General features: G+C 32.7%; 8 protein-coding genes across 8 annotated transcripts in view; 4 read left to right on the top strand and 4 right to left on the bottom strand.

Annotated features, from left to right (window-relative positions):
• Positions 1–90: 90 nt before the first annotated feature.
• Uggt (UDP-glucose-glycoprotein glucosyltransferase) lies at positions 91–5,402 on the bottom strand. Its single transcript, XM_065504871.1, has 3 exons — positions 5,291–5,402; positions 4,902–5,218; positions 91–4,842 (listed from the first exon to the last, which is right to left on the bottom strand). The coding sequence occupies exons 2-3, from the start codon at positions 5,167–5,169 to the stop codon at positions 440–442; spliced, it is 4,671 nt and encodes a 1,556-aa protein (XP_065360943.1). The 5' UTR covers positions 5,170–5,218; positions 5,291–5,402; the 3' UTR covers positions 91–439.
• Positions 5,403–5,973: 571 nt separating this feature from the next.
• Rad9 (cell cycle checkpoint control protein Rad9) lies at positions 5,974–7,695 on the top strand. The gene is made up of 4 exons (XM_065505335.1): positions 5,974–6,065; positions 6,120–6,498; positions 6,567–6,728; positions 6,810–7,695. The coding sequence occupies exons 1-4, from the start codon at positions 6,032–6,034 to the stop codon at positions 7,516–7,518; spliced, it is 1,284 nt and encodes a 427-aa protein (XP_065361407.1). The 5' UTR covers positions 5,974–6,031; the 3' UTR covers positions 7,519–7,695.
• Blos3 (Biogenesis of lysosome-related organelles complex 1, subunit 3) lies at positions 7,556–8,364 on the bottom strand. Its single transcript, XM_065505336.1, has 4 exons — positions 8,211–8,364; positions 8,089–8,137; positions 7,940–8,032; positions 7,556–7,880 (listed from the first exon to the last, which is right to left on the bottom strand). Exons 1-4 carry the CDS (start codon positions 8,280–8,282, stop codon positions 7,639–7,641), a joined length of 456 nt encoding a protein of 151 aa, XP_065361408.1. The 5' UTR covers positions 8,283–8,364; the 3' UTR covers positions 7,556–7,638.
• Positions 8,365–8,694: 330 nt separating this feature from the next.
• Positions 8,695–12,039, bottom strand: LOC135955676 (aldo-keto reductase family 1 member B1-like). The gene is made up of 8 exons (XM_065506035.1): positions 12,029–12,039; positions 11,875–11,956; positions 11,274–11,327; positions 11,187–11,213; positions 10,143–10,285; positions 9,592–10,075; positions 9,329–9,537; positions 8,695–8,844 (listed from the first exon to the last, which is right to left on the bottom strand). Exons 1-8 carry the CDS (start codon positions 12,037–12,039, stop codon positions 8,787–8,789), a joined length of 1,068 nt encoding a protein of 355 aa, XP_065362107.1. The 3' UTR covers positions 8,695–8,786.
• A 279-nt stretch (positions 12,040–12,318) lies between these two features.
• Positions 12,319–17,348, top strand: LOC135954546 (aldo-keto reductase family 1 member B1-like). Its single transcript, XM_065504735.1, has 4 exons — positions 12,319–12,524; positions 16,280–16,419; positions 16,494–17,186; positions 17,259–17,348. Exons 1-4 carry the CDS (start codon positions 12,423–12,425, stop codon positions 17,296–17,298), a joined length of 975 nt encoding a protein of 324 aa, XP_065360807.1. The 5' UTR covers positions 12,319–12,422; the 3' UTR covers positions 17,299–17,348.
• A 508-nt stretch (positions 17,349–17,856) lies between these two features.
• On the top strand, positions 17,857–19,916 carry LOC135954545 (aldo-keto reductase family 1 member C18-like). Its single transcript, XM_065504733.1, has 4 exons — positions 17,857–18,102; positions 18,166–18,305; positions 18,944–19,636; positions 19,702–19,916. The coding sequence occupies exons 1-4, from the start codon at positions 17,938–17,940 to the stop codon at positions 19,745–19,747; spliced, it is 1,044 nt and encodes a 347-aa protein (XP_065360805.1). The 5' UTR covers positions 17,857–17,937; the 3' UTR covers positions 19,748–19,916.
• A 237-nt stretch (positions 19,917–20,153) lies between these two features.
• Positions 20,154–21,128, bottom strand: Polr3H (RNA polymerase III subunit H). Its single transcript, XM_065504058.1, has 3 exons — positions 20,948–21,128; positions 20,395–20,880; positions 20,154–20,339 (listed from the first exon to the last, which is right to left on the bottom strand). The coding sequence occupies exons 1-3, from the start codon at positions 21,056–21,058 to the stop codon at positions 20,193–20,195; spliced, it is 744 nt and encodes a 247-aa protein (XP_065360130.1). The 5' UTR covers positions 21,059–21,128; the 3' UTR covers positions 20,154–20,192.
• A 1,617-nt stretch (positions 21,129–22,745) lies between these two features.
• Positions 22,746–26,867, top strand: part of Atg1 (serine/threonine-protein kinase unc-51-like protein Atg1) — a 69,345-nt gene continuing 65,223 nt past the window's right edge. The window contains exon 1 of the mRNA XM_065503110.1: positions 22,746–23,809. Within this exon, the coding sequence (XP_065359182.1) occupies positions 23,720–23,809 (90 nt within the window). The 5' untranslated portion in view covers positions 22,746–23,719. The remainder of the gene's footprint in view (positions 23,810–26,867) is intronic.

Below are 26,867 nucleotides of genomic sequence, written 5' to 3'. Positions count from 1 at the left end.
ACGGTTAACGCAGTTATTTTGGTAACGGGTATTTTCGGCATCTATTTTCTACCCGATTATTAAAATCTACACGTGTATTAAAAAAAAACGTTTCTATTAATGTAATGGCAATTTATTAATTATTACTATTATTCATTAATTTAATTAAAATATTCCAATTAACGCCAAATAGCATGGACAAATAAAGTACTTTTTTTAAGTTTAATTTAAGGAATGTTAATTTTAGTCCTTAAAATTTGTTTGTTGTTTAATATTAAGGACTTACAATACACCATAACATCCAATTTTATTAAAATGTTTTAACTATTTTGTAGAACAAAGAAAAAATGCAGAAAATTTAAAAATAGGGAAGTTAATAAAACAATAAATTAATTAAATAGTGGATGCCACAAAAAATAGGTAGTATGTAGTATGTTTAAGTCAAGTTGGAGGGGGAAAATCACAGTTCACTGTGTTTAACTGAGTTATCATCAGCTGATAATGTATTTTCACCACTGCCATTATCAGCTAAAATTTGTTCGTTATGATCGGCATTTTCATGATCCTCTATACGTGACATTAGTGTTTTGACTTCGGAATCATAATCCTTCCATTCCGGCACAATACGCTGAGCGGCTGTAAGTTTGGCCTCTTTGGTCTGGGGATTGTTACACAAATCAATTACTTTGGCGGTTTTAAAAGCGTTATCACTGCACCACGTCTGACACCATAACCACTCATCGGGTAAAGATTTAATGGCCACTTGATGTATCATATTATTGGGTAAATCTTGATCTAAATTCGATAAACTATTTGGATCCTGACTAAGGGCTTGATATTGTCCTCTCAGTCGATCGCCGGCGGCTATTTTGCGGAAACGTTTTAGATCTACCACATATAGGGCGGAAATGTGATAACGTCTACCCATGAGATGAGATTTCCAATAGCCCTGTTTCCAAAAGCGAAAACCTTCCATCTCTTTGCGTGAATCACAGAAGGGTGTGTAGGCGTAGGGAGCACCACCCAAATCCATGTCATATAGTTCCTTCAAATCAGCCCTTACTATGGCATCAGCATCCACGAAAATGATTTTACGTACATTTAGCGGGAATAAAACATCTAGGAAGAGAATTTTGTAGCCCCAAATGGTGCGCTGTTTTTCAGTTTGTTGATGTAACCAACGAGGCCATTTGTATTGGACCAACTCGTATTGAAAACCATATTCTTTAGCCATATGTGGCAAAAAATCAGTAAATTGTGGCGAGAGATAGTTTTTCAAAAACCAAAACTTTACGGGTGATTTGGTATTTTTCATTACGGACACCATCATGAGGCGTAACAGTCTTTCGTACAGATGTCCTGAGGCTAACGAAAATATGTTAATAGTTTCCGTTTCTCCTTCGTGGGTGGTACCACCACCAAACGAGCTAGCTATAGAATTCCATATACCAGTTTGTTGTTGATTGTCATCGTCACCCAAAAGATCCGCATTCTGCATGCCCGGTTTTTTAGTTACCCTTAGTTTTATAACGTGTGATCTCAAGGAACTTATAACCACCTGGGTATTACCCTCTTGATGTAAAGTATTGGGTCCTTCCGCAAAAGTTATATCATAGATATCAGCGGATTTACCTTCTCTTAAACGTAAAGTCCATACTCCAGGATTTGCTTTCAGTTGGAAGTAGCCCAAGTTGGCCATAACAATAGTGTCGACCATAGTGGGGTTGTCTTGAGTACCTAAGGTAACTTGCAGTCCTCGAGGAGGAGCTCCAGTGGATGCATCAAAACAATGACCCTCCAACAGCAGATATTCCAATTCAAATTCACTGTGCACTGGTCCCCCAATTTCGCTCAATTTTATGTTATCCAGATCGTAAACCGAGCGCACTGCTTCCACTAACCAGTTTTCGGGTACTTGAACATTTTGTGTCAACAAGGGATTGGCGGGTACCCCGGTAAACTTGGCTATGGGACCTTCAGCTAACTCACCATTAGGCAAAAATTGTATTTCGGATTCCACCACATAACGATAGAAATTCTTTACCGGCATATCACTGTGCTGATTGACAGGAGTCAGATACACTTTCATATTACAGTTGACGGTATTGCGTAGCAGTATCAGAATGGGTGCCAATTTTTGAGCACTTCTAGAGGCCGGATCTACTACGGCATTGATTTCAAAGTGTGGCAAATCGTTATGTTTGGGTTTTAGCTTTACCACAGAATGAGCTTCCTTAATATCTTCGGGTATCTTAAATCTAGTCTTAGACTGTCTAGGTATCAGACAGGCGTACAGCTTTAACAAGGTATCACTATCAAATTCGGATTCTTCAATGTCTGTAGATTTTACTTTTAAAATCTTACGCAACTTGTCGCCATATTGTATGGTATTAAATCTATCAATTAAACCAAAGTCCTCTATGCCGAATAGTTCCTTATCGGCAATGGGTCCAATAATTTTGCCATTACCAATAACTAAACGTTCATTGGCTTTAAGACTTAACACTCTTTGGGCATAGACCCTCAAGATTTTCATGTGTAATTCAGTGGATGCTAAGAAATCATTTACTTGTGCGGGTATTTCCCATTTATCGGCTGATTGCTTTAACCATTTCAATACAACATCGGTAGCCTGTTGAGGTTTGAGTACCTGTTGTGCAGCCCAAACTAAACGATTTAGATTATTCTTTCTCGACAAATCACTGCCCTCAACATTTGGTATGAAGGCTATGCGCACGCTGGAACCGGCTTTAACATATTTCAAGGCGTTGGTTAGAAGTTCTTTGCCCTCGACAGTTTCCACATTGGCCAACATCCAAATGGTTAGAAAATGTAGTTTGGCCTCACCAATAGTTTCGTACGAATGCTTGCCCTCAAAATATTTGATGTTATTAAGCAAAGTAGCAGTCATATCGCGATTTGAGAGTTGTGCCAAAGCCTTAACATTATTGAGATCTTTATGGGGCTCCCCAGATAAATCTAGAAATTTGGCATTTTCATTATTGCCCAAGATACGTTGATTTAGGCGAGGCATAACATGAGGCTGGTTCATTAAATAGTCCAAAAGGGTGTCGGAATCAGTTAGATCTCCCTTATACACGGCCTTTTGCAGGGTAGTAGTTTGTTGTATGATTTCCGAGAAAATGGCTTCTTCAAAGTCGCTGTCAGAGGCTAAGATATTCTGAGGCATGGGTACTCCGTTGAGCAGAGCTTGAGGTGAGTCGGTAAAACCTAAACGTTCTACAAATTCCATAGCCAGCTGTCGCCCATAATCAAAGTCCGAATCTTCGTCTAAAATGTCATCTACCATCGAGCTGGAAAGTTTGTCGAAAGTTTTCTTTAGTTGCGTTTTAATATGTTTCCGTCTTATTTCTTGTTTGTCCTCAACAGCCGTAAAAACGTCGGTTAGAAAACCTAAAGCGGAACGGGCATCTTTTTTCTGTGTTAAATAGTTAAAGGCACACACCAATGATCTGTAGTCCTCCTGGGTATCATCAGAGGACTTACTAGCATCGAATACCAAACCCAATCTGACAGGAGCCGAGTGTACCACAAAACTTTCGGCTAGCTTAATAAGACTGCGACTCGAGGGTTTTAAAGGATCAACAATCAACACCAAATTGAAGACATTTTTGCGTATATTTCTCAACATTCCAGGGAAGGTGGGTCTTAACAAATCCATAACACTTGAAGGCCATCTTCTGTACTGCGGATCAGTTTCAATATCGTTAATCCATAATATGGCTGAGTCTCTGATATCAATGGCAAATTCTTTGGAACCCGAACCTGCGAAATCCAAAGCTAATAAAGAAGAGGCCAAAGAACCTTTCACCTGGCTGTTGTGCAGGCTTTCTAGAACTCGTACCTCGGTTCTTAAAGTTTCTACCAAAGAATTTAAATCCATGGTATCGGCATCAAAAAACAGGCCATTGACAAATAAGGCGCCATCGGGTGGTATTATATTAAGACTTCTACCAAATGCTTCGGTATTGTGTTTTATTTCATTTCTAAGCTCTTCGCTGACTTTATGGCTTAATAAAGCCTTGGCCTGCATAGGGAAATTATGTGCAGTAAATTGTAGAATTTTCAAAGCCTCTTCGCCATCAATTTCCGCTATAGCTTGGGCCGCCTGTAAGCCCAAATCTTGGAATTCCCAGGCTTTCAATTGGGCTATTTCTTCATTGCCTTGCTGCAAACTTTGCCTTAGTTTGTCTAAAGAATGTGACAAGGTAGGGAATCTGTCTTTAAGCACCTTAAAATCGAAACCATGTACTTCCATTTCCAGAGCATCTTCAGAGCTGTCATTGCCTGATTCCTCCATCGGTTTGGGGGCATCATCTTGTGACTTGTATTCAGTGGATTTTAAATGTAATTCAACACCATAACCCGATAACCGCACACGCTTTTGTAATTTTTGTACTTTGCCAGGCAAATAATGACGTGTAATATACTTTATATTACCCGACAAGGCCCTTTCCGTTAATAAATAATGATATTGGGCAAATGTTTTCGACCCTATGTCACCATATAAAACTACGGTGCGAGTATTATTCTCCGAGCCTGGATAAATATGATCAAAGGCATAAGTTTCCACAGCAGCATCTAAAGACTCTTGTTTGGCTAATTTTAGTTTTTTCCTTAGCTCATCTAGACTACAGGCCAATTCGTTACCAACTTGAGCAAAAGTGTTGGAATCTGCACAAGAACCTTGAGCCAATACCTCAGATGCGATTTGGAAATGTGTCTGTATGCGAGGCGTTAGACTGTGCATGGAAACCATTAACTTCATCAGAGGCATTTGTAACTCTGTTAGGCGTTTACTTACAACATTTATAGCGGCATTATAACTTTGTGAGGCCGTTTCTAAAAACAAAGAAACATCTTTATTCATGTAAATGTAATTACTTTTAAAAGATATTTACCATAACTACTTAACGTTGTCTCCAAATCAGTTATATCCTTTAAAAAATCCCAATATAAATTTGCATTCTCATCTGCCAGATACTCAGCTATCTCCAAATGTAGCGGTGTCTGTTCCCATTTGGCATTAATTAATGTTGTGATAGGAAAACTCTTACTTGATGTTGTCTCTTGGCATTCTCCCAGTCCACATATCACAAAAAGTGTAAAGATCGAACATAAAGTAGCCCTCACAAACTGGCTTTTTGGTTTGTTGTGTAGCATCTTCATTGTTTTTGATTCGACAAACAAATCTCGTCTTAGAACATAATTTATTTATCTATTCTGCGAATTGTTTGTATTAGTTGAGTCTATAAAGGTATGATTATAATAAATTTTATATAATTATTACCTATTAATTATTAAATTTTCTATAAAATGTAAAAAACTGATGTGGCACAACAATCCGGTGAATAATGAAAACCAATAATTTTTTTGCACATTTACAGAGTTGTTATTAATATTACTGGTGATGCCATACTATACATAGATTTTGAAAAGAAATGTTGACACTGCATGAGAAATATATGGGGAAAAATCGCTATTTTTAAAATTTAAACTTTTATAATGACATAAAATGTTTATAAATACTTTTTAATGAAATTTTACAGTTATAAATACATTTCTAATCCAAATGCTAAAGTAAAAAATGTGGCTTAAAGTTGAAATTTACTTTAAAAATAGTTCAAGATAAATTCTGATAAGTTACATAAAATTGGAGCAGTTTTTTAAAAAAAACCTATTCTGCTATAGAAATATTCATTAATTTATTTTTATAATATATGTATATAATAATTTTTTATCAGATACACCCTGTCTAAACACAACTTAAATGCATCTGGCATCCTTTAAATAATTTACACCAATGCGAATTTATACAAGGGGGCAGCATGAAGAAATCAGATGAAATCGTTTACTTTTTATGTATGGAGTTTGACATTCAATGAAGCAGAGAATTTCTTTTTTTTTGTATGGAGTTTGACGTTCGTCTTAGAACAGCTGTTAAGTTGCAGTCATCGTGTTTAATTCGCCTGATTTACACTGAATTTGTTTGTTTACATTTTTTGTTCGAGTTACGAAAACAAATGAAATTATGAAGTGTACATTGGAGGGAATTAATGCCAAAGGTTAGTTTATTACATTATTTTGTGAGATTATCATGTGAAATCCGTTGATTTCAGCCATTGCTAAATCAATACAATCACTGGCTAAGATTGGTAGTGATTTGTGTGTGGAAGCGGATGAAAATGGATTACAGTTTCGCACCTTTAATGCGACAAAGTCTGCAATGGCAACGATTCGATTTAGTCGTATATTTTTCGAAACCTATAGTGTCAAAGAGTCTGATGTGAATTATTGCAAAGTGTGCATGAAGGCTATTTTGGCGGTGTTTAAAAATATGCGGCATGTGGAACGTTGTGAAATTCGTCTTTTGTCCGAACAGCTGAAGTTACAGGTTCAGTTCAAGTGTAGTTTGGATACCATGAAAAATGCGTTGATCGCAGTGGTCGATGATGAGATCTTAACGACAAATGTTGCCATGGAGGATGCAACGAATCTGTAAGTAGTAAAAGTTTTAGTGGGACAATTAAAAGTACATCTTTATATTATTTTTGTTTCTTATAAAGCATTGTGGGCACTTATAAGATTTTCAATGAAATATCCAGTAACTTTAATGCCACCGAATCGGAAATGAACTTGGAAACCAAGAGTAATGGATTAACAGCCAAAAATTATATAGAGGGTGCAAGGGTTAATGATAAATTTATGAGATCCCAATTAAATTTAAGGTAAATATTTTGTTGTAATGATAAATATATATTTTATAATTTGCATATGTATATGTACTTGTGTTTTTGTTAATTATTTAGTCCCAGCGAATTTGAATCCTATAGTATACAAGAAGAATCAGCCATAACCTTTTCTTTAAAAGAATTTAGAGCATTTTTGGCCTTTGCTGAAACAATAAATGAAAATATAACACTAAGTTTTAGCCAAGAAGGTTCTCCATTATTTGTAACAATGAAAAAACCCGATTATATTGAATGTACTCTAGTAATGACCACTGTTCTGCCAGAGGATGTTAGTTTTTATGAGGAATGTTTAGAATCCGAAGTTAACGAGCCAGCCAATAACACTACAGGAAAAAGTGCAGCAGAAAAAACTCAAAAACGTAAACATAACAATTCTAACACTACCACAACAGCAGCAGCTAAGAAAAGATTATCTGAAGAGACCACTCTCAGTAATGATACCACTTTATTCGATTTTGATACTGAGGTTAACCACACAAGTTTACATTCAATACAAGCGGCCAGAAATTTAACTCAACGAGATCGTGATATGGTTGATGATAATGATATTCTGTTGGCAGCAGCTGTTTTAGAAACCCCTGATTTAACATTCCAGGATAATAAAAGCGAAGAGGAGGATGACGAAACAATACCTCAGTCTCCGCAGAGGGAACATGTACCAAAAATACGTACTATATTCGCCAGATGTTTTGAGGCAACCTACATTCCCAAAGAACCTTCACCAAATAGTGAAGTTTTTGTACCCAATTCTGATACAGAAGAATAAATTTTTTGTTGTCAACTTAATAATAGAAGAAAAAAAATTATTTATTTTAAATATATAAAAATGTTGTATAATTTTATTTTATGTAAACAGATTTTGTAAGTGTGTGTTTCATATTTTCCATTATGTTTTGTTTATTTGTACATTTATATTTGGAATAAAGTTGGTTGTAAATACTGCGTCAGTTTTGTCACACAGTTGTTTCATATTGGCCTGCGTTTGATTAAGTGTCACTAAGACGGATTGCATGGAGGTTTGAGATTTAATTAGCAATTGATCGGTGGACAACAATTGTTTAGAGGCGGAGGTAACAATATTTTTAACATACATGTTTAAACTACGCCAAATTGATAAATTATTTTCAACTAAAATTATATTTAAATATATTATAGGGCTCTAAAGTTAATCATAAATATGTACTTACTTAATTTTCGTTGCAATAAATTGTTGTTGTACAAGGAATCGACATTATTTTTAGATTCCATGCTACTACCGTCCAAACTTTTGTCATATACATCTGAAAATAGATTAGGTTAACAATTGGACATCTGTATTTATATCTATTTAACAGACCTTCATCCGATTCAGATGCTTCACCAGTTACTTCTGCAGCAAATACTCGCTGATAGGAAAATATCAGTAAATGTTTACATATACTATATTTTCTGTAATTAAGAATATGATTATGCACTAACCTTTTGGTTGATATTTAAATCCATGGGTTCATCTTCAGATTCTGAAGCTTCTCCACGTACAACTTCATTCATTTTTCTTATTCTGTATAAATAATACTCGGAAAATTCTTACAAAAAAATACAAATATTTTTTCACAAAGTAAACAATAATCAAAAAGTGACGTTTCTGTTTAGAAATGTAAATAAATGAATATGATAGAAATAAAATTAACCCAATGATGTCAATTGTTTAAAATCGCTTTAAATTTGTAGAAAAACATAAATTTTATCTTCAAACTAGAGGCCGAAAATAACTCGCCCACTGCATTACTTGATATTCTTTCTATAATTTGTTAAAAATTAATAAAAATATACATATATATTATTAATTAATGCAGTGCTGCTGGTAGAAAAAGTATGTAAAGTAATGAATTTAGGATTTGTAACATTCGGATAAAGGTGAAACCGTAATAGTATGTAGGATCTAGTATAGTCAAAATATGTGTTTTAGATTTATTATTGTAGTATTTATTTAAAATTGTATGAACATTTTATTAAAAACATCATGCTAATTTTAAAGTTTTATAATTATTTTGTTTAGCATTTATTCTTCTCGTTGGATTTTTCAAATGGATGATAAGGATGTCCGTAAGCTCTAAAAAAGATAATAAACATTTAAATCTGAATTATTCTATATAGATTTTTGTCAAGGTTAGCTATTGTTATAGAAAAGTACAGTTTTCAACATTTAGCCGGCAACATATTAGGGTACCTAAAGGGGAAACATTTCTTCGGGAATTCTATATAAGCTTTCTTCGTAAAGTTACAGTAATTTATTGATTCGATTATTTCCATACTACCAATAGCAAATCAGTTGACACAGAAGAATTATGATTTAACTAGCCGAATATATATATAATCCCAACTAAAATTTTCCAGTCAAAAAGAGAAATGTTAAAAAATTCCCGGTAACATCAGATTTAAATTATACACAAATTGTAATTTATAACCCGGCTGAGAACTTTGTAATTCAAACGGCAACGTATGAGTAATATTCGTCATAACATATATTACTTATACGTTAAAACAGTTTATTAAATGTATTTTCCTAGGTTGCCAAGATTGAAATTTATACACACCCTGAAAACTTAAAATAGCGCAAATTGTGATTTAAACTTTCGATATTTGTAACATCATCAGGGCATAATTCAAAATCGAATATATCAATATTTTCCACAATATGTTGCCTATCCGTAGACTTAGGTATGACAGCATGACCGCATTGTATCTGATAACGCAATAATATTTGAGCCGGAGTACGTTTGTGCTTTTCAGCCAATTGCAGAATCTAGGAACAATTAAATTCTTTAAGTATTAATATTCTACATATTTTAAGAAATACCTTATAATCTTCCAAAAGGGTCCTTTCCTCTTCTGCTTTAGCCCAGGGTCTTTTGGGAGAGCCGACTGGAGCGTAAGCAGTTATGCAAATAGCATGACCTTTCGTATAATTAACAAGCTCTTTTTGGGTCATAAAGGGATGTAGTTCTATTTGCAAAGTTTGTGGAATTATGTTGCAATGCTTAAGCAAACGTTTAATTTGTTTTGTATTAAAATTGGAAATGCCTATATTTTTACACATTTTATTCTCTACTAAATTTTCCATAGCTTGCCAAGTATCGAGGTAATCATCATCGGAATGTAATAATTTACCCTCACACATGGGAAACAAGTCAGTGCCACATTGAAAACCCATGGGTGAATGCATTATATACATATCCAAATAGTCGAGTCCCAAATCTTGTAAAGTTTGTTGGCAAGCTGAGCATACAGTGTCAGGATCATGAAATGTATTCCATAATTTGCTAGTTATGAATAAGTTCTCCCTGAAATTAAAAATTATATACATACATATGTGTTCAAATTATATACAATACATATGTTCAAATTTACCTAGTTACTGTTCCATTTTTGATTTTCTTTTTTAAAATTTCACCAATTTCACGTTCATTTTTATACAGATGCGCACAGTCGATATGCCGGTAGCCAGCATCAATGGCCAGTCCAACTGCTTTTGCTACTTTTTCTGAATTATTCTGTAAAATTTCATAATGTACTTAATAATAATATCATCCCAAGACTATTAAAAGATTTAATATATTTGAATCCTATTGTTTTCAGAATCTGGCATAAATACATGGATATTACTAGAATAAACAAGTAAGAGAGCCATATTCGTCTATGCCAAATCTTAGATACCCTTCACCAAATTATACTTAAAAATAATTTTTTTTAAAATATTTTTTAGGTAAACAAAATTAAAATTTTTTTTTTCGAAATTTTTTTATAAAAAATTTTTTTTAAATTTTCTTTTCGAACTTGTTTTATATATTTTTTTAAAAAAGTTTTTTCCAAATTTTTTTTAATTTTTAAAAAATTTGTTTTTGGAAAAATAATTTGACAAAAAAAAAAAAATGTTTGATGAAAACAAATTCGGGTTAAAAAATATTTTTTCCCGATTTTTATATACATCGTTGCAATGGACTTTAAAATATCTATCATTAGATATCCATTTTGTCTATATTAATGACTTAGCAATCCAGATATAGATCAAAAATAGTCCAAAAATCTAGGTTTTCCCGGTTTTTTCCTTATACCTCAGCCATTTGTGGGCCCCTTGCCACTCATGGCGAAGGGTATAATTAAGATAAGATATCGAAATTCATTTCATAGTAAGTATATGAGAGTATGAAGATAATATCAACACTTTTGAAGGAAAAGGGAATCATAATGCAAATATAATGGTCTCTATTATGACATAATACACATTATTGAATTTCGACCGATCATAGAAAAATTGTATAGGTTTTTGGCTTAATATACATATTATTAAGAAATGCCCGGGAATTCCCAGGAATGAATATAGTTTTTAATAGCTTCCGGGGAATTAGGAACTCTACCAGAACTTTTAAAAATCATTTTCCAAATAATATTTACCTTAACTTCCTTATTAACGTCAGCATTCTAAAAGAAATAAACATTTGTATTAAAATACCTATTCCTCAAAGCAATATAAATATTCACCTGATGACTTTGACGACTCTCAACATTTTCCAGAAGGCTGAAATCACTGGTGCTCTAGAAAAAGAAAAGAAAACAGAATAGAAAATAAGATAGATAAGATATAATATTTTATAACTGCCAAAGTATCATACACGGCTTTAAATAAAACAGTCTAAGCACAATTTTCTCAATATCTGGGGCTGAATTACCGCATTCGATATCGAGTAAATTCGATCGTAATTTCCTTATTTGAGATTACGGCATTCGATATCGAGTATGAAATTTAGTACATTTTGCTATAATTACGATTATTTTTCGATACGATAGTTCATTCAATCACGAGTGCGGTAATTCGGCCCCTGGTTATCGTTTTTCGTAACGTCAATTCCATTCCAATTGCATAATAACTCCCCTGATTTGATAATTCTGTGTCCTTCTATAAGTTAATGTAAACCTTGTAATCAACTGTTGAAATCAATATTTGGTTCAACTTTAGAAAAAAAAAAAAATATAACATTTTCTGTTTTGCTGAAATATTTTCTGCATACTTTAGCTCTCACTAAAACCTATAGATTTAGCAAGTTTTCTAATCAGTAATATCAAAATATTTGTTACAGCTTACACTCCATGTTCCAAAACCAATTATGGGCATTTCATTGCCATTATTCATAACAATTGCCGGTAATTCACAATGATGGCGAATACTAAAATTTCAAAAATTAATTTTGAAATCAAATGTTTTTATACATACATATGTAGTTCTTTTCTTAACTTACGCTGTTTTCATAATATTCCATATATTTTTTTGGCAATTATTTTTAAACAAAGATTGCAACATTTTTTTTTTAGAAAATATTGATATTTTTAATAACAAATTAAAAAAGTTTGATATTTAAAAGAAAATTATTTTATGACAAAAAAAGTCAAATTTTGAAAAGAATTTAAAATTTTCAATACATAATTTTATTCTTTTACTTTCACTACATTAAAAGCTTTTAATAAGCTTTATCGGCAAACAACCAACAAAAGCTACCAAGACTATATTGCATGCTCTTAATAAGAAATTAAATATTATTAGTGCATCCACATCAGTTGGAGGAAAGAGAAAACAATTTATACAAGTGCTAAAAATTTGCAAACAAAAAAAAAATATAATTATTTAATACTACTATGAGTTTGGAAACAACTATCAATACAAATTTAAATCAAGTGCCTTTTATTGTATTAAGAAATGGTCGTAAAATGCCTATGATAGGTCTAGGAACCTGGAGGGTATGTATTCCCCATATTTATACATAGATATGTGTTCGAACTTGACCGTCAAACTACAAAACAATGCAAGGTCATTAATAATTGCAGAGTACTTATTTGTTTTTTAAAGCTTTTTCGTTTGACAAGTACTATTCGCCGCCATGGGTAACGTTATGTGTGAGCAATTGGTGAATATTTTTGGTAAAATATGGAAAGGGTAACATTGACAATGTCAAAGTGTTAAATATTAAAATTCAAAACCGGTGTAAGTTTGACGGTAGACAGTTGACACTCAAATGGTCAAATAAACATATTTTCTTAATACCATGGCAGAACAAGCAAGGTACAATTATTGAATAGTTTGTTCTCAATTATACATTCCCTATAACGTCAAACAAAAGAAAATTAGAAAAAAAAACAAAACGAAATGTCTAAAACAAAAAAAATAATTTGTGGTTTTATTAAACAAATTTTTATGTATTTACTTTTTTTCGTGAAATATTTAATTCAAATTAAAATGTTTCCAAATAAATATGTGTTGGTTTTTAATATAACGTGCAAAACATCGCGAAAACAAAATAAAAAGTGATGAGAGAAATGTTTTATTTGACGTTGTAGGGGTAAATATCGACAACTCTCCCTAATAATTGTACCTGGTTGATTCTGCCATGCTTAATACTACAGATTAGAGCAACTGACTTCGTATGGAGAGGAGAAAAGTGATAATCGTTCTTGAACTACCACGACGGTTTAAAGTGCCAGGACCCAACCGGCTCTTAACCCAGATAGCGCTGGAGTTTTTTTTTTGGAAATTAAAATTTTTATTTCGGAACGTAAATTCCTAATATACATTTAAACCACGAGAAACTTCTTTTATCAGCTGACGCTTTAAGGTTTTCCCTTTTTTCCCATTCTTTTAAAAGGACGGTTGCGCTAATTGTGCTAATATAGTTTTTGAATGCCTGGGTAATTGTCTCTCACAATCCGATATTGCAGGGTGGAGTTTGTTTAGGACTCTGTTGCATCTGTAGCCATTAATGGCTTCAGTAACCGCCGTTTGATGCAACAATTTCCGAGTACTTGCAATAGACAATCGGTCGACGTCCGATGGTATGACGTCTTGGATGTCGCTGCGAAAGCGTCGAAAGTCCATCCGGATGTGTCGGGGAAGGGGTGACTCGGCATATGGCATGCCAACAGGAACTGCCTAGTCAACAACACATTATGTTGTCTGACCGACAGTAACCTGGTCTCCTCATGTAGATGATCCACGTTCGTCATCTTGACATAACCGGTTGCGATCCGGAGAGCATTATTTTGGACCGTTTGTAAACCTCGCCATTGGGTGTCGCTAAGAAATGAGGTCCATACTGGACCAATCGCCTTGTATGTCGCTACAATCGTCTCTTTGTTAATGCCCCAAGAGGTGCCAGCTAGAGCTTTAAGGACCTTGTTTCTATTTCTAACCTTTTGGTTGATGTAGGTTGCGTGCCTTGAAAAGTGATGTAGGCTGTCGAATACTAAATTTTCGGGTTATGAACCGTGGGGATAGTTCGACCATCGACTAAGATGTTGAGCGCCGTCCTTACTTCTTTAGTCCAAGAGGTGAAAAGGGACACCGAGGATTTCGGAGAAGATAACATTAGTTTATGTTCCTGAAAAAAGTCTGTTATGGTGGCCAGGTATCGGGTGATTTTGGCACTTATGTCGTCGATGTTGACTCCTGATGACATAATAGTGCAATCGTCTGCATACGACACCATAGAGACATTTGGGGGGGGGGGGTGTTGTGTGTGTTACAGGAAGCTTGGGAAGATACATATATGTTGAAGATCATCGGTGATAGTACGCCCATTTTTATCTTGCGGTATTTTGATTTCTGACCGTTGAACTCGACAAACGCATGTCTTCCACATAGATAGTTGGCTATCCAGCGTTTGACATAATTTGGGAGTATTGAGTTCACGATGTCAATAATCAGCATCGAGTGATCGACCGTATCGTATGCCTTGGATAAATCCAGTGCGGCGACGATGGTGCGTTGACACGACCGTTGCTGATTGAGGCCATTGGCGATCTGGGAGGTTATCTGAGTTAGATCTGTTGTTGTGCTATGCGCTTCCCTGAATCTATGTTGATGTGTGGCGACCGGGAAATGCTCTTTCAGGGTGGGTAATAGTAGGGATCCTAAAACCTTTGCTACTGGTGGCAATAAGTAGATGGGGCGGTATGATTCTCTTAGGGTAGCCGATTTTTCTGATTTTAGAATTGGGATAACTCGGACCACTTTCCAGATATCTGGAATCACCAAATGGTGAATCGAGAGATTCAGAAGGTACTATTCCGAACTTCTTTAGCATTATCATAGAGATGCCATCCGGACCTACAGCTTTGGAAGATAATGAACTTGGAGATAATGAACTCGACTTCACGGGTGGTGAAGGAGCATGACTGAGCCCTTTGGTCCAGTTCTGCGTGGCGGGGTGTTCTATAAATTACCTGCAGAATTGAGTTGCGCATTTCTTGGCATCTGTATGTTGCATGTTGTTAAATGTAATAGCAGCGAGGTTTTGATTTCGATTATTATTTCCAGATAGACTTTTAATAGTAGACCTGCTCAATTTGCTCATTAGCTGCTCAATTTGCTCATTATCTGGGTTGCTAGCACGTAGGAGATCGCGTTCTTGTGCCAATCGTGCTGCCTGAGATGGAAAATTTGGTCTAATATTTGGTATTCTGGGGATGGGGATTCGACAAAATTTTGTCCGGAGGATGGAGTTTGGACACGGGATTGTGGGATCGTAATTATGGGAGTAGTGCTGGGGTTCTGAGGCTGCGTAGTACAACATGATTCTACGAAGCTGGGGTTCCAGTCGCGGTGACTGGTGAGTCCTGAACACCTTTTTAGGTGACATCAGTTATTGCAAGCGGTGCATTGTATTGAGGTGGTGTTACGCATTATGCGTTGTTGATATACTGAACAGAGCCAAATACTGTTCAACGACGGCTATAATTAAAAGGAGTCTGAGCAAAATTACCGACATATTTTGCTCACCTGGGCAAAAGACTTTCGGTTCGTACAGCTGTCGCTGAGTTGACAATCTTTGGACGAATATGATTCGGGTCGTTCCGGAACGTAGATGCAATTGTCGTGGGAACGATGTTATTTTGTAGTTTAATTTAATGAATTTTAAGGATACGAGTATTTGTAATGCTATATTTCTATATTTTTTATCTAATTTTTCAGTTAATAAGTGTGTTTGTGTACTTTAATTTAGTGCGTAAAAATATATGTATTTACTCTCAATCTAAAAACAACAATTTGTAAAAATAAGTTGTATTTTATTATAAATCAATTTAAAACGTTTGTTTTGTGTTATATTACTCCTTTTCTTAGCTATTTTTTACTGGACAAAAAATGTCCAGTTAAAAATATCTTGTTCTCTATCTACGAACTGTCACTTTTAACTCTCTCTTGCTCTCTCGTTACAAGTTTTAAAAGTAAACGAACGAAACCCCATAACTTAAAGTGATAATTTGTAAATTATTACAAATTATCAAGTACGCGAACACTACTAATAATACCATTGGTAATTTATTTAAAAAAGACGAACTAAATTCCGAACTAAATTTGTTGGTTAGAATGAACTACTTAAATTTAAGATATTTATTAAGTGAAGGGTATAAGTAATGTCGATAAACAAAATCCATCTTTATTAAATTTAGTTGTTCTTGTTTTAAAAGCTTTTGTAAAGTAAATTTTCTTACTCTTGCAGTTGCAACGTAAAGCTTCAGAGGTTGTATGTGATGCCATTGATGTGGGCTATCGTCATTTTGATTGCGCCCATATTTATCGCAACGAGGTAGAGGTGGGTGAAGCATTTAAGGAACTTTTGGGAAAGGGAATTGTAAATAGGTAATTTGTATAGAACAAAACATTTTTCCATTTCATACCAATTTTCTTCATTGTTTACATTCTACATACCACAGAAATGATTTATTTGTAACCAGCAAACTATGGAATACATTCCATCATCCCTCTATGGTGCGCCAGGCTTGTGAGACCACCTTAAAGAATTTGAATCTAACACATTTGGATAACTATCTAATACACTGGCCCATGGCCTACAAAGACGGCGAAGATTTGTATCCCAAAGATGCAAATAATAAAGTTATATTTTCAAATGTTGACTATGTTGACACCTGGCAGGCTATGGAGTCTTTGGTAGATGCTGGTCTATGCCTTAGTATCGGTCTGTCAAATTTCAATATATCTCAAATTGAACGTATTTTAAAAGTGGCTCGTATACCACCCACTAATCTGCAAATTGAATGTCATCCTTATTTGAATCAACATAAATTAATGGAGTTTTGTAAAGCTCACAATATTGTGGTAACTGCCTATAGTCCCTTAGGTTCGCCAAGTTCACCGTATGCCAAACCGGGGGAATATCCTATACTGCAAAATCCCAAAATTTTGTCTTTAGCTGAGAAATATCATAAAACTCCGGCCCAACTGTTACTGCGCTATCAAGTGGATCGTGGCAATGTTGTTATACCAAGATCAGCTAATAAGGATCATATGCTAGAGAATTTTAATATACTGGATTTTAAGATAAGTTCGGAAGATATGGACATATTGAATAGTTTAGATTTTGGAGGACGTTTTATGATAATGGCAGAGTAAGTTGGAATTAAAATTAAGGTTTAACAAAACATTTAATAATTATATTAACATTTCTTATTTTTCTACAGTGCCAAAGGACATCCTCATCATCCATTTGAAAATGAATAAATATTTACAAATTATTTGAATTTATAATAAATTTTACAATGTACCTGTTCTTATTTTATAAAAATAAAATAAATACGTATGTATGCTTACGAAATTAAGCAAGTAGTCAATGTATCCCTTGCCACTATCCAATCTCCAATTCATTTGACACGTTTGTGCTCTTTGTAGTTCAAAGAGAAGTTAATTGGTTACTTTATACATTTCATTTAATCTAGCGTGAAGTCAATTGTCACTTAAGTGTCTCTAAGTAATCTAGAGTGTAGTGACTACACCAATTTGTACGAAAATCACCAAAATTAGTCTAAAATACATGTGAAATACCCTGACTGACTATTTTAACTTTTTTTTCCGAAAATCATACCCCTCGTTTTTTTAATATTTTTTATTTTCATAAATAAAACACGCTAAATTTTCAAAATTATCAAATACCCCATAAACGTTTTTTTTTTAAATATTTAGCAACTCGATATTCCAAATATAAATATTAATTTCAAAAATTAAAAAACCCTACATATATGATTGATTTTTTTAAAAATTTTTCCCATTTTGCCAATTATCTTCGTATATCTTTGAAGTTTTGAATACACAATTGAAAATTTCTATTTTAAGATTAATCAATCAATGACTTACCAACATTAAATGGCTTCAAGCTCCAAAAATGCCAGTGAATCCTTACAAAAACAAAGAAAATCTTTGGCAAAATTAGAAGAAACCGACGACAAATCTTATACGCCACCAGATGTACCAAAACTAAAATTGAATAATGACAAGGAAATACCTATTATAGGGCTAGGGACAAGGAAAGTATGTTTGAATTGGATTTTAGAGAAATGATTGTTTATATTTTTAATAACTATTATTATTTAGCTGCAAACCAAGTGTAAGGAACTTGTGGGAGATGCCCTCAAGTTAGGCTATCGTCATATTGACTGTGCTGAAGTGGATGGTAATGAAAAGGAAATTGGTGAAGCAATTAAGGAATATATTAAAAAGGGTCTTATAACAAGGTGGGTTGGATTCTTATAGATAGGAAAATTGATAATACGATGTCCGTCCGTCAATATGTTGTTTGAAATCAACTTTCTGATTTCTCAATTCTTGCATTAACATTTCAGGATATATAACAATTTTGTTATTAATTTTTGTGTAATATTTATGAAAATATTCAGCCCAATTATGAATAAAAAATTCCCCGGGAGTTTTTTCCCTTTTCCCATTTTTCCTATTCAAATTCAATGGGAAAATACTCCCTGGGAACAAACTCCCGGGGAATTTTTTATTCATAATTGGGCTGAATATTTTCATAAATATTACACAAAAATTAATAACAAAATAAGATGTTATATATCCTGAAATGTTAATGCAAGAATTGAGAAATCAGAAAGTTGATTTCAAACAACATATTGACGGACGGACATCGTATTATCAATTTTCCTATCTATAAGAATCCAGAATATATATTCATAGCTTATAAGTTATTGTACAAATTATGAAAGGAATGACAAACAAATAAAGATGAGAATACTACTGCAAGACTAATCAATTTGCCTAAAACATTTTTTGCAACATGTTACTAAGAACTAAACCAAGGCGAACTAAATCATGTTTCAGTTTATTCCCATTTATATTTCTTTATTTTTTACAGGGAAGATATTTATATAACCAGTAAAGTTTGGAATAACCATCATACCCCGCAGCTAGTGCGTAAGGCTTGCGAGACGTCTTTAAAAAATTTAGGACTCACCTATTTAGACAGCTATATAATGCATTCGCCTATGGCTTTTCAGGAGGGTGATAATTATCGACCTAAAGACGACAATGAAAATATTATATTCTCAGAAGTAGATTTCGTACAAACTTGGCGGGCTATGGAAAAATTAGTACAAAATGGCTTAGTACTATCCCTGGGTTTGGCCAATTTTAATATACGCCAAATTAATTTAATTTTGGATAAAGCTCGCATAAAACCCGCCCTGCTGCACGTTGAATGTCATCCATATTTAAATCAACAAATTCTTATAGATTTTTGTGTGGCTAATGATATTGTGGTGGTATCGAATCATTGCCTAGGCAGTCCCTCAAATATATATCGTTTATGTAATAAATTACCATTGACTCATAATGAAAAAATTCTGGAAATTGCTCAAAAAACAAAACATACGCCGGCCCAAGTTCTCATCAGATATCAAATACAAAGAGGTAATATTGTCATAGCCACGGCTGTAAAGAGAATTCATATGAGGGAGAATATTTCGAGTGTGGAATTTAAGCTGGGATCTCAAGCAATGGCCGATATTGATGAATTGGATACTGGTACAAGGGTATTTGGATTTGAAGAGTATGTTTTTTTATAAAAGGGATGATTTATTTACTATTATATAATCTAAATTGGATTTATTGCAGTTGCAAAGGACACCCAAATCATCCGTTTGAAAAAGATCTATATTAAGCAATGGAATTTATTGAAGATTTAGAAAAAAATTTTAAATTGTAATTAAAATATTTCATAAAAAAGTTTTAAAGGAAAAAAATTCAATTGAAATTTGAATCAGCGCTGGAAACAAGTGGATATTTTAACAAACTCCAAAAAGTATAATATGCAGTTGATGTTTTACATATAGGACTAATTATCTTAATCAACTCGTAAATCTGTCTTTCATATTTTATTTTTAAAGAGGCAGGACAGACGTTTTGGAAATTTACAAAGAAAATTGTAAATTCCACAATTTAGGGTCAATATATATGTATTTACAATCAAATCTGCTTGATAAATTATGCCGATTCCCATATTACACACCATAGCCTATATTTATACTTTCCTTAAAATATGGGCTTAATAATAAAAAATACAAATGTTTGTTTTTTTTTTTAATTTTATTTACAAACATTGTCCATCACTCTTCATACGCGCCCTCACCATTTTCGTCATTTTCATAGTCATTATTGTCTTCTTCTTCCTCGTCACCGCCTGCTTCATCGTCCTCCTGCTGCTGTTGATCCCACCAGGATAAAACGCCCAAACCAGATTCATTAATAGCAGCCTGCAGGGAAACAATAATTAGAAAATACATTTTTTATTATCATATCCACACTCACAATTATACGATACGGCGTCTTAGATTCGTTATTTTGAGCCGTTGCTGCTGCCGATGTTGTGGCTGCTGATGTACCCGGTTTTAAATTTTCATTTTTTGGTGGTCCTATGGGTGAGCTTTCTTCGAAAATTTCTCTGGAAACGCGGAATTTTATAGGTTCTCCTATATCCATAAACAAATCATGTTTGCCGCCATCTTCTAAAGGATATTCCCACACCCAGGCCTGTTCGGTTTCATCAAAACGTGAGGGATGTTGTAATGCTGTGGGCGGTATTAGGATATCATCGAAAAAGCCCAGGGTCACATGTACACCTTCATGACTGCAACTGCGTATTTTGCCCATTATAACGTTGCCAATAGAAGGTCTAAAAACTATATAACGAAAAATCACTTCTGTATGTGAGGCACCATCACCGGGTAAAATAATGGAATCTTTTAAAGACACTATATCCTTTAAAGCTATACAAAGGCCGACATTTAATAGCACCTACATATAAAATACTTTTCATTAATATTTTTAATTTTTCGTTAAGCTTATTTCACAGTATATTTACCTTGTTGGCCAATTTGCGATTGATTTCATCTCTTATAGCTTCGATTAGTTTTAAATTAAACTGTTCCGGTGCTATACGTATAGTATCTTTAAGTTCAGCTAAAGCAAACATTTGTTTAAATTTTAATGTGATTTTAGTGAAATAAACAAAACGTTAGTTATCCTTTGATTTTTTTACTATAAAAACCAAATTCATTCATTTGGCGTTATTGGTTTTTGTTTTGTTTTCTAGTTTCGTAAACATGTGCTTAATATAAACAGTGTTGGTAAATGTTGTTTATTATACAGACATTAATAGTGTTGTAAAACAGGTTATTTTCGATATTTTTAAAAGTAGACAAAAAAAATCCAATTTATTCAAAATCGATAACTTCTATGGTATACTAATGCTTAGAGGTGTGCGTATGGGTGCAGATTTCTATCGTCACGTGTGAATTTAGAAAACGAATTCAAAGTAAAAAACCGTCATCTTTATATTTTAACAAAATATCAAAATTATTCGTGTTAAATACTCAATATTTCTAATAGAACAATAAAATAATTTTGTGTAATTCTGGAATTATTTATTTATCTTTGTAACGACCAAAACTGTCATTCAACACACACATCAGTAATGGTATTTGTGGCATAATTGTGCCATTTTTGGTACTATTTCGGTTTGAGTGAAACAAGGCACGGTTCCTATTTTGTTACTTTTTATATTTTTCAAAATAAATCTTGATAAATAGTTATTTTTATTATTGTCTATTCTTTATTTTAAATAGTAGCAAAATAGAAACAAAATCGCAAACAGATCGTTGAATCTTAACATTTTATAATTTTAAATGAGGAAAATAAGATTGCCGCAGAAAACAAATTCTAATTGCATGTTAAACACCTTTTACAAAGCACAAATTGAAAGGCAGACATTTTTCTCATTCTTTAGAAATAACCACAGCAATTTTACTCGCAGCAAGTCTCATTTCTTTTTTTAAAATTGCCGTTTGTTTTCACACCGCACGTCTTTGTTCAATTTTGTATGTCAAAAACCTAATAGACGCCATATTGAGAATGAAATAACAAAAGAGAATTGAAGAAACTTTCCGGTACAAACAAGTATGTACCCCTCTACTTTCTTCTTTTCTCAGACTTGCGGCAAGAAAAATTGTTGTATGTAAAAACACTTCAACCCATAGCAAACAAACTTCGTCTATCTAAATTTCCATTTCTGCATTGTAAAAGGGGACTACCGTATATTTCAATTGAATTATCACTACTTATTTACAAATTATGTTTACAAAAATGTATGAAAAAAAAATTCTAAAATTAAATTTTCCACCCCTTTTGGTACGTTTTATACATCAATTTGGCACTAAATCTGAATGTTAAAATCCCATTACTGACATATGTATTCTTATACTTATCTCTTTTGTACCACCACTAATTACGATAATTGTTTATTTTGTTTTCCATTCCAGTTTCTTACTCAGCTGCTTTATTTGGTACTCACTTAAAACAATAACAACAACATGCAGTGATGTAAAATATTCGTATCAGGGATGGAAAATAAAGTATTTGTTCGCAAACAAAATACACAAATTTGTCAATAGAAAACACTGTTATACACAAATGTTTCTATAGAAAAACCTGTTAAACACCAAATCTATAGGATTGTGTAAATTTGTGTGTTTTTAAATCAAATTCTGAAAATAGTTTAGTACTTTAAAATACAAAATAGTACTAGAAAAGTACAAACGTAACAACTCTTCCATCCCTGATTCGTATTGTATTTGGTATTTGATGTTATTCACAAATTTGCCTTCATTATTTCTTCGTCTTCATCGGAAGTGGAAAGTTAAACTAAAATAAAAGTGGAAAAAACACCCTGAAAATATATGAAGATATACCTTCAAATAGAAAAAAATTGTTGTTTAATGAAGATAAAAAAATAAAACAAAGAATTTTTTGTCATAAAATTCGAATGCATTGATAAAAAGCGTGAAAAATATTGTGAAATTTAAGTTTTACTTCAAGAAAGAAGAGGAAATATTGAAAAAATCCCATGAAATAAAGGCATTTGCAAACTAACAATAGAAAAAAGTACGACGAATCAATAGATGAAAAAAATTAATAATTACGTAGAAAAAAAAATCAAATTTATTTTCTAACAAATATTATTTAATAATAAGTAAATAATTTAAGAAAAAAACTATAAATAAGTAATAAATAAATTGAATATAAATTAAACAACGTACAGTGTGTGTAAAAGAAGAAAAATAGAAAGGAAAATTTTGTTAAGTGCACAGTAAAACCCTTGAAAATTGATTTTCCCCAAAAAGTACGAAGAATAATAGAAAAACAAAGAGCTGAAAAAAATTGTATATAAGTTGCACTTCAAGTGCAGAAAATAAATATCACATTTTTGTTTAGTTGTGTGTGCGGACGAGAGTGCATTAGTGTGTGTTCCTTTCGTGTCGCGTAAAAATATATTTAAAATTCCACTTTATCCAACAAATTAGACAACAAGTCACCAAACTATTTTTTACTCCTGTTGTGTGACGTTTTTTTTTGTTTGTTGTTTCTCTTTTAAATAATTGTATGACATTTTCTATAAAACGCCTGATTTTTAGTGTTTTTTTTTGTTGTATACAATAAAACAAACTGAAAACAGAAAATCTATTATAACTGTTAATTAATCAAGCCAAGTTTTCTTTTGTGCTACAATAACAACAAGATTAACATATAAAGCGAAAAACATCTGTTATCACTGTCCATTTTATTTCCATATGCAACAATGAATATTGTTGGTGATTATGAATACAGTTCCAAGGATATGTTGGGCCATGGCGCCTTTGCTGTAGTTTATAAAGGACGTCATCGCAAGGTAAGTTTAAAACAATTTTATTTTTATGTTTTCTGTACGTATTTATTTTTTAATAATGTTTTACTCTTAATTATTTACTACTGTCATTGATATTACAGTAATGTCATGTTGTTCAGTGGTACATTGTTGTCGATTTTTTTTAACAACTTTTTTATATTTTAATGTTTTTATACCCTACACCCCCATATTGGGGAGGGTATATTGGGTTAGTGTTGATATTTGTAAAGTATACCAATCTGCTCCGGATCACTTTCTGAGTCGAATAAGCGACTTGCGTCCATCTGTCCATGTAAACCTCGTAATCAAACTATAGGACGTATTTTCAAAGATAATTCTACAAAATTTGGTAGAAGCTCTTCTATTGCCCAAAGCAGAATTGCCCCTATTGAATTTGGTTAAATCGGTTCATTATTTCTCCTAGCCCCCATACGATTGTACTATCTGAAAATAGTTAAGCTCTCATAAAAATCTTAGTTAAATAGATATCCAAACCAAACTCAGCAAAAATAAGTTTTATACTTATAAGTCAAACTCGCCTCAACAAATTTTGATCGGTTCACAATTAGTCATAGCTACCACATAGTCCCACTTCCGAAAAGCATAAATCTCTTAAAAATATTGGTATTCCAATTAAAATCAACACAAATAATTTATATAGGTACATATATACAAAAATCATGTCACTAAATTTTATAACGATCGGTCCATAATTAGCCATAGCTCCCATATAATGCCAAATTCCGAAAATCATTTTAATGAGTATAGATTTCTTAAAAATGTTGGAATTCAAATAAAATTCAACACAAATAGTTTTCATATATACAGAAGTCATGCCACCTAATTTTATGGCGATTGGTCCATAATTAGATTGGTGTGTCTTACTTGTTTTATTATTTTTTTAATTGCAAATATTTAATGAAATTTTATGTTTGAGAACTGTTTCTTTAAGTTTATTTATAAATGAAAGAATTTTACATTTAAGTGTAACAAATTTCAGGGCCATCCGTAATGTTTTTGTTATATTTTAAAAGACTTTTAAATCGACAAATACATACAGTTGTAGATAATACAATGGGAACTATTCCTTATATTCATTTAACAGGTCACAGTCCAAAAAATTCATAATAAATAGTATATATTTTTTTTATTTACTTATATTAAGAAACTAATTACGAACATAATTAGAAACAATCTAAAAAGTATTCATTATTATGGTGTTGATAAATCCATGGACACTTTTCTTTAATTTTTCCAAAAATTGTGTGGAAATGGGAAAATATTTCATAACAACATCTGGTAAAGCTTCAATCAAGGTATAATTTTGTGTCCATATTTTGTAATCTCAAATTTCCCATAGGATTTCCTATAGGATTGAGACAGGCCACTTCAAAACACGCATCTCATTATTTTGTAACCCTCGGTTGTATTGAGTCGGTGTTTTTGACGGGCGATATCATTATTGTTGATAACCTCCCGTGAAGAAAATTTTGGAAATTTCTTTAACTCTCTTGTGTTGGAGTAGTTTTGCGATTTTTCTTTTTTAATTTTTGAATATTTATCAGTGATAGTTTTTTGCTTCAATCCAGAATTAAATCGTTTATTATTTTATCATGCCACTATGCAACTCTACTCTTAAGTAGTATAGACAATAGGTCTAGACGTTTCCACGACAGCCGGTTCTATGCACCGGAATGACCCGAAAATCTTCGGCCAAGGACTGTCTACCCAGCAATATCAACAACAACAGGGCTAGATTTTTTCCATATAATAAGGAATGAAAAGAAGACTGGATTTTTTGGTTTTGTTCCAAGTGGAATAAAAGTAAATTTAGATTTTGATAAAAACAAGTAATATGAAGGAAACAGGAGGATTTTGGTTTTGTTCAAAGTGGAATTTCGCTCCGAGGCAATCAAATTAAGATCTCACGTAAGCACTACGATAATATTAAGTAACCACCCCTATCGCGAATCAATATTTCTCATGAAATATGTTCCTTTTTCCCATTTTTCGTTCATAAACTTTGTTCACGTGAAAAAAATTCCCTATGTTGTGAACATTTTTGATGGAATTTTGTAAACAATAAACAACTGTTACGAACAAAATCAACTATTGTGAATGAAAAGTTCAGGGGAATATCATGATAGCAATTTTCCCTTCGAGGGCAATGGATATTTCATGGGAACATAAATTTCACATGTTTTTCACGAAAGGGCTGAATATGAATAAAGAAAAGAGCAGTATTTGGATGTTTTTCCAAGTGGAATTTCGCTTTTGCAAACTGGAATTTCTTACGCAAATATTTTGATATGGATTTCGAATGATAACATATTTCTAAGCAAAATTTATTTATATTTATATGTACTCTCTTTATATGCATCTATATACGACCAAAGTTATTTTAACCAAATTCTAGACCAACTGTGACTTGTCTGCTTTGTTCTTTACAAATATATTATTTAGTTTGTGCTCTAATTTTGTTTCCTGTTAAATTTTAATCAAAAAACATAATTATTGTAATTTACTCCTTTTGTAGCAAATTTATACATTTTATTGTAGTTAGCAGCACTCCCTCCACCATTTTTATTTTCCTATTTGTTTACATTTCAAAGATTTTGACAGTTCCAGTCAACATAAACAATAATCAATTGCATGTGGTTTTAGTAAATGTGTAGGTAGAATCGTTCTCATCTTTTAATGAATTCGCTTCGATAGTTCCTTTAATATGAAAATAATTATTTTAAATTTAAGGATATTTAAATACAATATCACAGAATAATTATGTTTGGTTTTATCCTTTTTTTAAAGGTCTAAAAAATATTTACATAAACATATATTTCCATATGTTTAAATCAATGGCACCCCAAAAAAACCTTATATTGCCCCTTTATGATTTAAACATTGTTATTGTTTTGTATGCAAATTTATTTTGCCCCATTATGCTTTAACATTCATTTTCTAAATATGCAAAATTGTTAATCAAACAATATGCAAACTAAATTATACACAGATACATACTAGACAAAAACAATGACAAAAAACGCGATCAGAATTATTATCA

The sequence above is a fragment of the Calliphora vicina genome, chromosome 3, assembly GCF_958450345.1.
Source record: "Calliphora vicina chromosome 3, idCalVici1.1, whole genome shotgun sequence".
NCBI classification, from domain to species: domain Eukaryota; kingdom Metazoa; phylum Arthropoda; class Insecta; order Diptera; family Calliphoridae; genus Calliphora; species Calliphora vicina.
Note: the sequence above shows the minus strand (reverse complement) of the source record. Positions and strands in the feature narration are given on the sequence as shown.

Excerpts from the sequence above, each read along its gene's own strand:
- Uggt (XM_065504871.1), bottom strand. The coding sequence starts at position 5,169 with ATGAAGATGCTACACAACAAACCAAAAAGCCAGTTTGTGAGGGCTACT. Across the intron at positions 4,843-4,901 it reads GACAACGTTAAGTAGTTATG|AAACGGCCTCACAAAGTTAT; the intron begins GTAAATATCTTT and ends CTTTGTTTTTAG.
- Rad9 (XM_065505335.1), top strand. The coding sequence starts at position 6,032 with ATGAAGTGTACATTGGAGGGAATTAATGCCAAAG. Across the intron at positions 6,499-6,566 it reads ATGGAGGATGCAACGAATCT|CATTGTGGGCACTTATAAGA; the intron begins GTAAGTAGTAAA and ends TTTCTTATAAAG. Across the intron at positions 6,729-6,809 it reads AGATCCCAATTAAATTTAAG|TCCCAGCGAATTTGAATCCT; the intron begins GTAAATATTTTG and ends TTAATTATTTAG.
- Blos3 (XM_065505336.1), bottom strand. The coding sequence starts at position 8,282 with ATGAATGAAGTTGTACGTGGAGAAGCTTCAGAATCTGAAGATGAACCC. Across the intron at positions 8,033-8,088 it reads AGCATCTGAATCGGATGAAG|ATGTATATGACAAAAGTTTG; the intron begins GTCTGTTAAATA and ends ATCTATTTTCAG. Across the intron at positions 7,881-7,939 it reads TTTATTGCAACGAAAATTAA|TTGAAAATAATTTATCAATT; the intron begins GTAAGTACATAT and ends ATATAATTTTAG.
- LOC135955676 (XM_065506035.1), bottom strand. Across the intron at positions 11,214-11,273 it reads AGAGTCGTCAAAGTCATCAG|AATGCTGACGTTAATAAGGA; the intron begins GTGAATATTTAT and ends TATTTCTTTTAG. Across the intron at positions 10,286-11,186 it reads ACGTTAATAAGGAAGTTAAG|AATAATTCAGAAAAAGTAGC; the intron begins GTAAATATTATT and ends GAAATTTTACAG.
- LOC135954546 (XM_065504735.1), top strand. The coding sequence starts at position 12,423 with ATGAGTTTGGAAACAACTATCAATACAAATTTAAATCAAGTGCCTTTT. Across the intron at positions 12,525-16,279 it reads TAGGTCTAGGAACCTGGAGG|TTGCAACGTAAAGCTTCAGA; the intron begins GTATGTATTCCC and ends TTACTCTTGCAG. Across the intron at positions 17,187-17,258 it reads CGTTTTATGATAATGGCAGA|TGCCAAAGGACATCCTCATC; the intron begins GTAAGTTGGAAT and ends ATTTTTCTACAG.
- LOC135954545 (XM_065504733.1), top strand. The coding sequence starts at position 17,938 with ATGGCTTCAAGCTCCAAAAATGCCAGTGAATCCTTACAAAAACAAAGA. Across the intron at positions 18,103-18,165 it reads TAGGGCTAGGGACAAGGAAA|CTGCAAACCAAGTGTAAGGA; the intron begins GTATGTTTGAAT and ends ATTATTATTTAG. Across the intron at positions 19,637-19,701 it reads AGGGTATTTGGATTTGAAGA|TTGCAAAGGACACCCAAATC; the intron begins GTATGTTTTTTT and ends GATTTATTGCAG.
- Polr3H (XM_065504058.1), bottom strand. The coding sequence starts at position 21,058 with ATGTTTGCTTTAGCTGAACTTAAAGATACTATACGTATAGCACCGGAA. Across the intron at positions 20,881-20,947 it reads ATCGCAAATTGGCCAACAAG|GTGCTATTAAATGTCGGCCT; the intron begins GTAAATATACTG and ends TTTTATATGTAG. Across the intron at positions 20,340-20,394 it reads AGACGCCGTATCGTATAATT|GCTGCTATTAATGAATCTGG; the intron begins GTGAGTGTGGAT and ends GTTTCCCTGCAG.